This window comes from Oreochromis niloticus, linkage group LG5 (assembly GCF_001858045.2).
Source record: "Oreochromis niloticus isolate F11D_XX linkage group LG5, O_niloticus_UMD_NMBU, whole genome shotgun sequence".
Taxonomy (NCBI): Eukaryota; Metazoa; Chordata; class Actinopteri; order Cichliformes; family Cichlidae; genus Oreochromis; species Oreochromis niloticus.
Window position 1 is genome coordinate 9,262,548 of NC_031970.2, and position 14,809 is coordinate 9,277,356.

The window sequence follows — 14,809 nt, forward strand, 5'->3', positions numbered from 1 at the left end:
ACACTGCTTCTCATTGCTTCGACGATGTTTACTATCTTCCTCGCGGTGATAAAAATAAAACTAAAATGGGTTGGAGACACACTGTATGGTGAGAAACACACCGTGGTTTCTGTCTCTTTAAGATCGTGATGGCTTCTCTGCTGCTCCCTTAAGGTCACTCGCCCTCCTTAGGCCGCCTGCCAGCTGCCATGTTACTGTCAAGCATTTGCAGAAATGCCAGCAAGGCCATTAGTCCAGACCGTTTTCAGCAGTCAGCAGTCTGGACAGTGTGAGCTGCACAGTGATGCAGAAAAACAAAGAGTCTGGCCCATATAAAACTACAAAACACAGTGCTTTCCCGTCTTTGTTTCCTATCACTTGTTATTGTTCACTTCTGCTTTGATTTATTTCCTCCCATTCCCTCTGTGAGCGCTCAGGCTACAGCCACATGGGACACGATGATGAAGAAAACCTCCTTTTTAACTGTGAATGTGACAGCTTGTGATTCAAGCCGTCATTTTTAAAATATGTTGAGATGAATCAAATTACAGTTTCTCCATGTTCCCTCTGGTGTCTCCCAGCTGCTTCATGCATTGTTTTCTGTCTCTTGGGGTACAGCAGCATCTGGTGGTCAGCTGAGGAAATGACACTTTGTTTTTGATAGTGACACTAATTTTTAATCTCTATTTTTAAACGAAAGCAGGAAGGAAACCATAGGGTTTGTGGTTATAACCAGATCTCTAGATTCAGTAGTCTTTTTGTAAAGCAGTGTGACAGTGCGGTTACACCTACCTGAGTTAAGACTGCACATTTTTGTTTGTTCTGAATCTCTTTGAATTTCCGTCTTCCGTGTTTCTCCACAGAGTTGATACTAAAAATCAAAAAAATGTGCACAGATGGTGAATAGCTGATTAGAGTAATCCCAGTTGAACAGTCATGGCATCATGTTTTCCTGCAAGTTCATGGGGGGACCTGTTGCTTAGGTGAAAATCCTCTTACAACTTGTATCACGTGACTACTCTGTGGGCTTCGCTGTGTATATGGAGGCTTGTGAGTAAATGAGACACCGCTGCCTAAGAACCACACACCAACTAAAGAACTGTATGTCTATAAATGAGTACATTTTGGTGGTAATACTGATATATGTGTACAAGTAGGTATAAAATCACACAATTTTTGCTGGATATCTTACAATTTATGCCTCACCACAAACACATCATGAAAGAGGCCTGGACAGATGGCAAGTACAGTATGTAAACATTCCATGCAGCACTTTAGAGCTTTTCATAGTGCTTACCATGCAAGCATTTTTCATCTTTTTTTTTTCCTTTTCTCCTCATGCCGTCCATCAGGTTTATGGATGATGAAGGGTTATTACTGCGCTACCACACTCAGTTTCCAATGATACAGGCCAAGTAGCGCTAAACCAATAAGTAAGAAGGGAAAGCTTTATGTGCTGCTATGGGGTGGACCTACTTAGGCCCAGTGACCTGTTAATCTAATATATCCACCATTGCATTTGCAGGCTATAGCAAGGGTAAGAGTTTGACTGCTTTATTAATTGTTTTTGTAAAACTGTCATGGACTGAATGATTTTTCTTAATGCTTCTCAAGCTTCCTTATTCTTACTTGAAATGAAACATAATATCTTTGGGTCTTGGACCTTTGGATTTTTATTGGGATTAACAATTAACTCATCAAAAAAATTTAAAAAATAAAAACATCGCTAACTGTCAGCTTTGTTGACATTTCACATATTTAGAAGTAATTGGTTCCGAAATCTGAATCAGAGAAACTTTATTAATCCCAGAGGGTAATTGAGTTGTCATAGCAGCAAATGTACAACAAACAGTAAAAACAGAGTTATGACTGATAAATATTAAGATAAATAGATAAATATAGAGATATAGGTATAAATATGAATATACATATAAAGATAAAATGACCAAGTATGTGTACAAATATGTAGTGGTGTACAAAAGTGACAGGGTGCATTGAGGTGTGATTAATTGTGTTCCACATGTGTGGATCTGACCCAAGTGGATGAATAAAAGAGTCTGATAGCAGCAGGAAGGAACGACCTACTGTAATGTTCCCTCAGATAGCGAGGTTGAAGAAGCCTGTTGCAGAAACTGCTCTTCAGATTGTCCATTGTGTTATGGAGGGGGTGGGATTCATTGTCCATGACTGCCAGCATACTGTCACTAATCATCTCCTCCAGGGTGACGAGCTTTATGCCAACAACAGACTCGGCCTTCCTGATGCGTTTGTTCAGTCTGTTTGCTTTGATGCCTGCACCCCAGCACGCCACAGCAAAGAAGATGGTGCTCGCAACAACAGATTGATAAAACATATAGAGCAGCCTGCTGCATACATTGAAGGATCTGAGCCTTGGTAGAAAGTAAAGCCAGCTCAGACCCTCTTTGCAGGCCCTCTTTGTGTCTGTGTTGGAAGACCACTCCAGCTTGTGATCCAGATTGCAACATTACAAGCCAAGACACTGCTGACTGTAGGTGTAACACACAGTACACTGGGGGCACCTTGCCCTGAAGCTGTTATGAAGCTGCCACTGGCATGAAAACCTTGAAAAGAAAAATTTAGTAGTTTTCTGAATGGTGGAAACACGTGACAAACAACTCTTCTCCCTCCTCCCGAGCCTTTCTTGGTTTCTCCCGTTGACGTGTTCCTGCAGAGCAGATGGCTTTACACATAAATCCTATTAACAACTTTCTGCTGATGGAGATGCAGTGAGCACAGGGTTTTCTCTCTCTGTCATCATCTCCCCTGAGAGGTCTGCTTTTTTATTTTCTAAGCCATAAAAAGAAGCGGTGGGAGAGCTGAATTTGGAGGCCACGTCATGTCTGCAGAGAAGGTAAAAGGTTGAACTTGGGGTTTTGTAGTTTTTTTTAAAAAAAATTTTTTAAATAAGATTATTTTTCTCTGAACTTTAAGCTCCTCAGGGATGAAATGTGCCAATATTTGGGAAGTGGACCACACAAGTTACTTTTATAAGAGTAACTTAACACATGACGTTATTTATCGATGTACTGCAAAGTTTAAAGTCATACAGGTGAATTCCTCATATTTCTGTTTGATGTAAACAGCTAATGTTATTTTAAACTCCAAAGCTTTACATCTAAGGCAGTTTGGAAAATCATTATGAAGGGAATAATCCTTGACCCACATGTCAGATAACTGCTCTGTGTCAGGATGGGAAGTATACAAAACACAAATTATTCAAAAGAAGCAACTTTAACTTTAAAAGTGAATATCATCTTTGGATGGACCTACCAAATGGGTGTTCTTCATATCTTTTATCACTTAACTTTATGGCTGTTGTGGAGATGACACATATTTGTAAGCATGCTTCAGGGATTGAAATCAGTCAGTAATCCAAACATTCAAACCAACTGGAATGCTGCTGTGGTGGATGTCTGAACCAAATGCAACTGCAAAAGCATTTTCTTAATTCTTACTTTACTTTAACTTTTATTTCTATATTTATTTATTTATTTTTGTCCTGGATTTTGTGGCAAATCTTGCACCATCATTAAAATTTGTTAATTTGACTCAGTAACAGTGTATTTGAGAACAATACAGTTGCATATTGTGTAGTTGTACAACTGACCAAAATTAACTACACTTGTGACTGTTGTCGGTGAAGTCTAAACTTACAAAATGAGCATCAATAATCATAAGTGCTATACCAACAGACATATATAATAAACAAATGTGGTAATGTGGCTAAAGTGTGCAGTGACATTTGATAACTTTAATACAACAATTCATCACAATATGGCAAATGTCAAATCTGCTGCCATAACTCTGAGATGCGGATTTCCTGTGGACACAAATAGGCCTGCATTTAATAGGATTACTTTTCCTGTCTCCGGTGGTAGCGATCACGCTGACCTCGTTGTCTGTGACTTGAGATGGTGACATATTGTTCCTGTCACTTTGCACAAAAGTTTAGTCCTCAGACTCAATAAATGTATGAGATGTTTGGTAAAATAAAACCCTTTTTATTTAAAATCACTGATGTAGGCTGTGTGTATTTTACTGAAAAAATATCAAAGCTAATCTCATCGCTTAGATTAATTTTTTTTTAAATAAATAGATATTGCAGAAAGGACTATATTACAGGGAGAAGAGCCCCCTTTTGACTTGGCTTAAACTTGTATACACTTTATGAAGAAGTTTGTGTTATAGATGATAAAGAAGGTTAAGCCAAAAAAGAAGAGTTATAAATAACTGCATTTAAGATGCACAAAACAAATGTACTTTATATTTCAACAGACAAGAAAGTGTCTGCAATCAGAATTGAGTATAAAATACTTTCTCGTAATTTACGATCCCATTTTAGCTCTCACGTTTTCATCAGGGAATCGCAGCAGGCGTGACTTCATCACAAAGCAGTGCAGTTGGTGTTTTCTCCAGGGCTTGAAGGCCTTGGCAGGTTACATAAAATTGTTGCAAAACCTGTTTGTTTCTCCTTTTCTTGTGTTTGTTATGAAACGGTCTCATCAAGAATAGAAACAGATTGTTCAGTTCTAGACAAGACAGACTTACATGCATCACATCATTATTACTTCATGCCCTGTTTCTTCATTAACTTCCTTTAAACGGTCTTTATGCCCATTTACAAATCAAAAGCTAAACTTATCAGGCAGATTTGACAGGGGCTACCAGTGCAAACTAAACAACTTTCATTTCATTTGAATCATTTAGAATAGAAAAAAATAATGATACCACTTCTGTTCATCGTTTTATTGTCTTTCTTCCCTCTGCTTTCCTCACATCTGAATTTGTGATGGTGAGTTGTTACTTATAACAGTCTCGCTAGTTTGACTGAATCTTTCACTGCATTTTATGTCTTACCATTTTAATTTAGCTCAGTTGAAGTAAGTGCTCTATGAGTATTGCCAATAATCTTTTTTATGTGCTTAAAGAAAATCTATAGAAACCAAAAAAGAAGAAAGAAGAGGCCAATGGTACAACAGAAGCCAAGCTGAATGGAATTGAGACCAAGCCCAAAAAAGCAAAGACAAAGAAGAATGAAGATGTAGCCAAAGAGGACAGTTCTGCCATTCAGAGTGAGGAGATAAAAACAACTTTTACTATCTCATCTCTATTGTAGTCTAAGGAAAGCAGTTACATATCTTTTTCCTTATCAACATTATAGATGGGAAGAAAGTGAAGAAAAAGAAGCTAGAAAAAGACAAAGAGGAACCAGAAAAGGAGAGAGAGACTAAAAAGAAAGCGAAAAGTGCTCCAAAAAAGAAAAAAGGTAAGTCAACAATGACTGTAATATTAAGTTTTCACTGGGATGTGTTAAAGCTAGGGTGTGTTTCCTATACAATGACACTTTAAGTAACTCCCACAAAAATACGGCATGTAATTTCAATGTAGATTGAGTGCATTGATTTCCATTACTATAGATTCAGACTCAGATGATGACGATGAAGAGGACGGTGAAGATACTCCGAAAAAGAAAACTAAGAAAAAAACAACCAAGGATAGCTCTCCATCTGCAAGTTCCACCCGAGAGAAGAAAACTAAAACTAAAGGTATGACGATGAGGAGAAGAAAGCTGTTGTCTAAAGGGTGTTAATGGTGTGCTTTAAACAGAAGTTATATGACCAGATTGTAATTAAGAGGATTAGATGATGTTATTGTGTAATGGCGTGTGAGCCATTTAGTGGAAACACTTACTTACTTGGCCGTGTTGTCACATAACAATGAAGTAAGTGGTTTTCCCCTAAGTAATTAACTGTGGAAAATGTAATTAATTATTGCAGCATGATGTTACACACCAGCATGTTTTTGAAGTAAGTGAATAAAACATTCTAAATAAATAAACAGAATAATTAATAGGAAAACTGCAGTAAAATAATCCAAACAGAACTGAAATTTTGATCTGAAGCCATGTTTTCTAAGAGATATTTTTTTGTTCCATGCCATCATCACTTTCAGGTGTTGCTAGAATGTGGATATTTTTAGTCCTGCTAACAGCATGGCTTCTGCAGTGTGAGTCATTCAGTAGGTCTGTCCACAACTTTTATCCAGATTGAACAAACTACTTAATCTACTGTGGATTCCCAGATAATGTGTCCAAGTGAACCTTAAGTTTGACATTTTTGTGGTTTTATGTAGTGGCATCACCATATAAAATTTCACTTGTTGCAGTAGTATTGAGTGCTTGAACAGAAGGCAGCCTGACATCTTTTCAGTTCATTGCGATGTTTTACCTCTTCAAGACGCTTCAGTTCTCAAACAACTCCCAGGTATTTAACCCCCAGTGATGGCCGTCCTCTTGGAGGTGATCCTAATGGTCACTGACTCACTGTTAATCACGTGAGTCATCACATGAGCCAAGATGTGAAAAAAGGCGTGGGTCATTGCCATCATCAGGGTCAAGGTGTGAAACCTTGCAACACATTGTCTCACCCCATCATCATGAGAGCTTTTGTGGTTTCTTGAGGCAGGTGTAAGTGGGGCTTGAAACATCTGGGAAGGGATCACAAGATTACGTTGGAGCTGATAGTTGGTGTTGTATGGTAGAATGTGAGGTTTTTGTTCTTGTAGGCTTCCTCAGTTATTTTAGAACTGAAGAAGCCTCTTACAGAAGGTGAGAGGAAAAACATACAATCTGAAAAGATGTCCAGTTTCCGTCTTTTCAGTCATTCAAGATTACCATGACCTGATTGACCGAGAATCTACACAGACATACTCTATATGTTTCAATACTAAATCTTCAGCTATTCATTGTAGTGCTTTATAAAATCTCTGGACTTTTGACATGATGTCTCCTAACTATACTTAACTATATTCTACCTGTACTTTGTCTTTTTTGCTGTTAATAAATGTGAACAAGCTAAACTAAGATGGTAAACATGATACAGAATGAAACCCCTGAGCATGTTGACACTGTGAACATGTTAAGGTGTAGACATGAATACTTTACTCAGGGCGCTTATAACCTTCTCCCACCAGTCTTTGCTTCTGTTCCCTTCATTTCCCGTAAATCTGAGCATAAGATATTTGGAAATGATGTTGCTATAATTATTCTCAAAGCGCTCTAACTCACCTGTTTGTCAAGAATTTTGCAGTGAGCTGGTTTTAGCATGACTCATTCTTTGATTGCAGAGATGAACTATTGCCTCAATTTAAACAAATCTCTGCATGAGATACGGTATTTATAATAGAAGATTGGTCACATAATTACTTATGTGATCAATCTCAAAATGCTCTCCAAAGCATTTTGTCACCTTTCACCTCATTTTGTTTTTTCTGCTTGCAGCTTTAATAGTTTTGTTCTGGTTGTCTTGTTGTCAGCTTTCCTTGACAGCTCTAAAACTCAATGTGCACTCTTGCTCAGTCACAAACAACAGGAACAGTGAACTTGTGAAATAGTGGAGATTAAAAAAAACACAGCCAGATATTATCCTCAAGATACAGGAGTTAAAAGAGAGTAAATATTAGGTAACTGTAAACTTAACTCTTAAGTGAATGCTAATGTTACTCTGTAATTTACTTGGCAGGGAGTTAGAAAGGTTTTTACCAGTGTAGCAGTGCATACCTTAGCGGATGTTTAACCATGTTTTTTTAATCCCCAAAGTTCACCACTGCCAAAAACATTCAGGGAGGACTAACAACTTTTAGCAGTCATTAGTCAGTAAGTCTAAACGGGAGGGCATGTTGGGACAAATTCGTCATTGTGGAAAACGTTTTAAGAGGACGCACTGAGAGTGTTACGAGTGTAATCGAGGTTCTGAGAAATTTGCTCCACAGATTTGCACAAGGAATTTGTTCAAATCCTTCACTTCACTTTGATGTCCTCCCAGTTATACACTCCTTGTTTTAGCAGCTTGGATCCTTTAAAGGTAAACAAACTGAGGGCTAAAATATGTCGTCTGCATCCCAGTTTGCTTCATCAGCTTTTCCCTAACTCTGAAAATTAATAAAAGGTACTACTATAATGGAAACTAAACATCTAAATTTGCTGAGCCCTAGTCACTCTCACATTCGCATGCTGTCCGAATCTGGCAACACAGCTGGAAGAAGCAGCGAGAGCAGATTTTAAACTGAATCCACACAGAGTCAAGATGGCATGCTCCAAGTTAGTTCTGTTGCTACACATCTGTCTCACACATAAATCTTTGTTGACTTTATTGATAACAGTTTGCATTTTTTGGAACTCACACCATAGTGTTCACCAAGCTTACTCTCTACACTCTACAAGGGAATTTACATTTTGTTACATTTCTCAGTGTGTGCTCCCAATTCTTCAGGTTATCACATTTAAGAACAGACAACATTTTTATTAAACTATATATATTTTTCCTTAGATGACAAAGATTCTGATGGAAAAGAAAAAAAATCCAAGTCAAAGGAAAAAGACAAGAAGAAGGAACCAGCTTCAATGTTCCAGATAAATGAAGACAAAAACTCAAAAAGCAAAAAGAAAGGTGATTGCATTTTTGAAACTGACGAACTGTAAAACTCTGTCTTTGTTTACTTTACCAAATGCTTTACCACATAGCATCCATCTTGCTGCTTAAAGTTTAAAATGACAAAAATTCAAATGCTTTACACTTGTTTACTGAACAGCGGCCAAATCAGAAAGTGATGACAGTGAAGAAGAAACAAAGTCAACCAGATCAAAGAAAAAATCCAACTCCGGCTCTGCATCCATGTTTCAAACATCAGCAGATAAGGACAAAGACAAGAAGACCAAGAAAAAAGGCAAGTTTATTACTAAAGCTTTCCTCTGTTGTATTCAGAGACAAGCATATAACAGCTCTGTTGTTTTTTTTCAGCAAAGGCAGATGAAAGTGATGATTCTGAATCAGAAAAAGAAGAAAAAACAAAGAAGAAGAAGGGCAAAGGGAAGAAGAAAAAAGTATTGGACTTCAAACAAATCAACCACAACATTTTAGTCACTTAATGTCATTTTACACTTTAACTTTCATTCAGAGTGGACCATGTTTTGAAATGTTCTTATCTATTCTTCTTTATCAGGAGCGCTCTCCCTCACCTGAAATTGAGTTTGATAACTTGGAGAAGTTTGTGATGGAGCCAGCTCCGCAGGGTGTGACTGTCAAATGCAGAGTGACTCGGGATCAGAGAGGGATGGATAAGAGCCTCTACCCTCTGTATTACCTTCATCTAGACAATGAAAAAAAGGTCAGTATCATATTTTAAAAAGCTGCAAAATGCAGACCAAAATTGTAAACACGGTACAACAGCACGTTCAGTAGTTCTTCTTTCATTTATTAATTTTAATTACTGCTATCATGGACAGTTGTCATTTGTCTGTGTCCTGCCCACCGCCCCACCCCGCCTTTCTTTCTTTCTTTGTAGACGTTCCTACTGGCTGGACGGAAGAGAAAGAAAAGTACGACTTCAAATTACCTCATCTCCATCGATGCCACAGATTTATCAAGAGGGGGCGAGAATTTTGTGGGAAAGCTGAGGTAAAAGGATTTTGGTTTAAACTGCAAAGCAGGTAAACAAACTGTCACATAAAAAGTATTAATTGGGTGTGTTTTAACTGAATCTGTTTTATACATTGCCTAGGTCAAATTTAATGGGGACTAAGTTCACTGTATTTGACAACGCTCTGAATCCAGAAAAAGCTCTTCCAGACATGTCTAATGCTCGGCAAGAGTTAGCAGGCATCATCTACGTAAGTCATTTTACTGCAGAACGTTTAACTACAGTACACTGTATGAATAATATGAACTGTATTTGATTTTGTTTTGGTTATTTCTGACAACAGGAAACCAATGTCTTAGGAATCAAAGGACCCAGAAGGATGACTGTCATTATTCCAGGAATGAACAAAGACAACGAGCGAGTACCACTCCGACCAAGAAATGTAAATTCATTGTAAATAGAATCATATAAAACACCAGGTCATCAGGGGCAAAAGATAAAGGCCTGTACGAAAATTCAATATGAATTGGCTAGTCATAGTTTTTGTTTTGTTTTTGAAATGAAAAGTAAGTTCACTCCTTCCTGAAATCTGATATTATAGTCACCCAATCTTTAAATTTGCTCTGGTTTGGGCAGCTACTGCTGGTTTAAAAAGCCCAAAAGTAAACTGTTATAACTTATTACTGATGAAATACCTGTAGGGGTATGGAGATGTTTTGGAGAGAGGATAGTGGAGTTTGTAACCAGACCATTTAACACAATCCTGGAGAGTGAGAGGAGGCCTGAGGAATGGAGAAGTGTACTGGTACTGATTTTTAAGAATTATGGTGATGTGCAAAGCTGCAGTAACTACAGAAGGAATAAAGCTGATGAACCATACCACGAGGATATGGGAAAGAGTTGTTCAAGCTAGATTAAGTAGAGAGGTGATAATAACTGAGCAGCAAATATGGTTTTATATTATGAAAGAGCACAACAGATGCAATATTTACTTTGAGAGTGTTGATGGAGAAGTGAAGAGAAGGCCAGAAGGAGTTTTACTGTGTTTTTGTTGATCTAAATATGATAAGGTGCCAAGAGAAGAACTGTGGCATTGCATGAGGAAGGCAGAAGTGGTAGAGAATTATGTGAGGGTAGTGCAGATGGATTCAAGGTGTCTGTGTACTATGATATTCACAGAGGACATTGTGATTTGTAGTGAGGGAGCAGATAGAAGAGAGTTTGGAGAAGTGGAGGTGTGATGAGGAGAGAAGAGGAATGAGACAGACAAGAGAGAGCTTACTACGTGTTCTAACTCTGCACTCTTGTGCAGTCAAGCATAACACCCAACAACTAAGATTAGTTTTTTTTTCAGGAATGCAAGTAAATAACTGTAATTTGTCATCTTAATCATTAGAATAATAATGTGCTTTACTATTTTTCTGCTTTCAAGCAAAAACAATAAATTTGAATATTCATGAATGACTTGTTAAGCCTTGTCTATAGCATTAAGAGCAACAGAAGGCCAGTGGGAACGAACTCTTTGATGTTGATGTTTACCACTTATGTTTTGTTAATTCTTTGCAGGAATGTGATGGCTTGCTGATAAGATTCCAAAACAGAAGGATGGAAAATCTGATCGAGCTTCACAACAAGACGCCTGTGTGGAACGAAGAGACGGCATCTCATGTGCTCAACTTCAACGGCAGGGTCACCCAAGCCTCCATCAAGAACTTCCAGATAGTCCACAACAAAGATCGTGAGTGGCTTTAGCTTGTCCACAACTACTATATGTTATATAGTTGGGCAAAGAAATGAAAAGCAGTTTACTGGCAATACATAAAACAACACAAAGATCTACACAACCTAAATGAGTATCTGGGTATTACTGCTGACAATGTCCATCTCCCAATAACCACAGTATACCCTGCAACCAGCAGAATAATGTGCCATGCCACAAAGTTCAAATCATCTGAGAAATTATTCCCTGAAGAATACAGTGAGTTCAGTGTACTGAAATGGCCTGCACAGTCCCCAGATCTCAATCCACCAGAGCACCTTCGGGATGTGGTGGAACATAAGATTTGCATCATGGATGTGCGGCCAGCTGCATTATGTTATGTCAATATGAAATAAAATCTCTCAAATAAAATCTCAGTTAGCCTAACCCCATGCATGCGTTTGGACTGTGGGAAGGTTCTGGAGTAACTGGATTGAACCCATGCACGCTTAGCGAGAACATGTTAAGGTGTGCACCGGGGGCAGTATTGTTAACCACTGCATTGCTGTGCTGCCCCACAAGGAATTAGGCACTTTTGAAACCAACAGCAGGTCTAACCTGGTACTAGCAAAGTGTACCTAATAAAGTGGCCAGTTAAATAATGTCTCATAGAGACAGACATTGGTCAGTGATTATTTTACTTCTGCTTGTACAACTCTTAGACACAATTTAAAAGAAAAAGCTTTCTTCTGAAATTTAGAACTGCAGTTTTTCATATTTGAAATTTCTTATTTATTTTGCCAAATGTTTTGTTTGTTTGTTTGTTTTGAAATCCCCAGTCAATTTTGAAGTTTATATGCTGAACTTGCTTTACAGTCTTTAGACTGACCAAGCAGTTTATGCAGAATAAACGAATATGGGAATTCAGCTTGAATATTTTATATATTCTATATATGTTATTACTTCTAAGTGCACACATTGCCATGATCCATCTTCTTAACTCCCTGCCTGCCTACTTACGTACCTACCTACCGAACCACCTACCTATTTATTTATTAAGATAATTACTCCATTAATGAATTCTTTTTGCTTGTTCCAGTGGACTACATTGTGATGCAGTTTGGACGAATAGCTGATGACATTTTCACACTGGATTACAACTACCCGCTGTGCGCTGTGCAGGCCTTTGCCATCGCACTTTCCAGCTTTGATGGCAAAATCGCTTGTGAATAACACACAAATCTTCAGTTGTGGACTCACACTTAAACTAGCATACAACAAACCCACATTCACATCAGATCAACCCAGTGTCTTTGGACTCGCCTACACTTCCTGTGATAGGTGTCGATAACAGCAATGGTTCCTCAAATGTGACAATACCTGCTGTTGTGCTGCTGTTATCCGTGTGAGTGCCCCCAGGTGTAAGAAAAAAAAATCGTTGTCATGTTATCGTCTGATCTTGCATGACATGGTGCAGAAGAATCTTCTGTTTTTCATTCTCAGTATTTCACTGGAATCATCTGAACTTCTGGGAACTACAGAAAGACACACCATTGGGACTCCAGTGACTGGAGAGTTATGTTTCAGGGAGATAATTGTACACCTCATTTGTGAAGGTGTTTGAAGACTGCTAACATCATTAAAGGATGTTAAACCGTGAATTTATTTTTTTGCTTTGTTGTGCTTTGACGTATTGTGTTGCTGTATAGCGCCAATTTTTGTGTCAAATGTGACTGTAAATGCAGAATTAATTACAAATTACAATAAAAAATATTTCTCTTTAGGGCAAAATCAAAATTAGACTTTGTGACAGTAATCATCTGCACAAAAGACACACTTTGATTTTATTCAATTTTATTTAGTGACTGTGAAACCGTTTTGTGTATCTGTGTACATTAATATACACACAGGTGTGAAAATCTTTTTTCTAGCCATGTACGTTACGTTTCTCCAAATATATATGTTTCTAGATAACTGGCTCTAATCTGAACTCCTGTAGGTTTTTGTATGTTGTCTTTTTTAATTTCTTCATGTTCATAAACATTGCCTTCGCTGCAGGCTTATGGGAATAATTCAAATGAATTAAATTTCCTTGTTAACTAAATTGCTTTGAAGTCAGCTTGTATAAATGTATGTTTTTGTTGTGCTCATTTTTTATCTTTTCTTGTCGCCCTGATTCACAATAATATAGTAAATTTAGAGTGGTACTGACTGTTTGCAGATGTCAGTACCACTCTTAGAATGACAACTCCAAGAAATACTCCTGCGTGACGTGCAGGTTACCCCACATCACGCAGGGGTAACCTGCGTGATGTGGGGTCACCATTTGTAGGGTTGTACACCATTTGTACCACCCTGTTAGAACAGATATTTATAAAATATATTTTATAGTTCTATCTTCTCATGTGAGAGAGCGCTTGGCAGATAATCAGTCACATTACAGTTTCCAGTTACAAGTTTTACAAACACCCACGATTTTCTTCCGTTGCCTGCACGTTGAGAGGAGCTTCACTCAGCATGGAAAAACCTGTTTGAACCGAGAGCCTCCAGAGTAAGTGAGAGGTGTGTATTCTGCCTGAACCTGCTCAGGCAGTTGTCCAGACTCGCAAATTAAATGAAGCCTAAAACTGGCAGCTCCTCTGGAGAGATGCTGTAAGGTGAGTTCTTCCTACCCCATTGTTTTTTTTCTGTAATATGAGTAATAGTTAAACAACTGCCAACACTATTGTAGTCATGCTGATACATTTGTACTCTCAGACACAATGTGTGAAAATGACTGTACGTTACTGTCTTATATGTGTGTGGTGTATAAACGTTCATGATCTAAAAATGTTGCAACCATGTTATTGACCAACAGAAGGAGCTGTTGCTGGATGGAAAGATGTGAGTGTAAACTTATAAGATTTACAGTGATACACACATGGTTACTAGTTAAACCCTCTTTCCAGTAAATAAGCGATAATACGAGGGAGAGCAATATTCATAGTTTGTATTTCTGAAAACAGGAATTTAGTGTAATTTGAGCATTTACAGCGTACATTTGTATAATTGCATGACAAATGTGTTATTATTTGTATAGTTAGACTAAAATGTGAAAGTAAAACTACAACAAAGACTGTTACAGATTACACTCACTAATTGGCTATATACTCGAGGTAATTATACAATAAATGCCAAGAAAATACTATGTAATATAATATTAATATAATATAAAATATTCCATTACAAGTAAAGGCCCAGCTTTCATTTTTGTGTCTCTCTGTCAGTAACATTTAAGCAGTTGTAATGCTCATTCTGATTCTCATTCTCATTTATTGGAAATGCCCCACGTTTATCGAAGCTGTCTTCTATTTTGTAAGTAAACTCTAGAAGCTATCTACACCCTTTACATCTGGACTTAGCCCTTTAATTTACCTCAAGGTTGAACATTTTTCTAATGAAATTGTTTCATCTATTTATTTTACAGGATAATTCAGACTCAAAATTGACTTACTGCCTCATTTAGACTTTAAATTGGAGTTTTAAATGACTTTCTGTGGGTTATGCAGGTTTGGCTGCATTAATGTCAACATCTGTTAGGGGAAAATTAAAGTAACAAAATTCTTGGGGGAAAAAGAAAACTGTGTTCCTCACATGATAGTTGTCTAGGAGAAGGATTTGCATTTAAAACTGTTGAGAATAATCAAAAACTTA

The 14,809-nt window shown here is 37.6% G+C and overlaps 1 protein-coding gene across 1 annotated transcript; it reads left to right on the top strand.

Annotated features, from left to right (window-relative positions):
* The first annotated feature begins 2,561 nt into the window (after positions 1–2,561).
* On the top strand, positions 2,562–13,258 carry LOC100697980 (tubby-related protein 1). Its single transcript, XM_003453656.5, has 13 exons — positions 2,562–2,851; positions 4,940–5,072; positions 5,162–5,266; positions 5,418–5,546; positions 8,328–8,447; positions 8,590–8,724; positions 8,799–8,881; positions 9,001–9,165; positions 9,343–9,455; positions 9,559–9,667; positions 9,761–9,859; positions 10,984–11,155; positions 12,216–13,258. Exons 1-13 carry the CDS (start codon positions 2,837–2,839, stop codon positions 12,347–12,349), a joined length of 1,512 nt encoding a protein of 503 aa, XP_003453704.2. The 5' UTR covers positions 2,562–2,836; the 3' UTR covers positions 12,350–13,258.
* Positions 13,259–14,809: the final 1,551 nt, after the last annotated feature.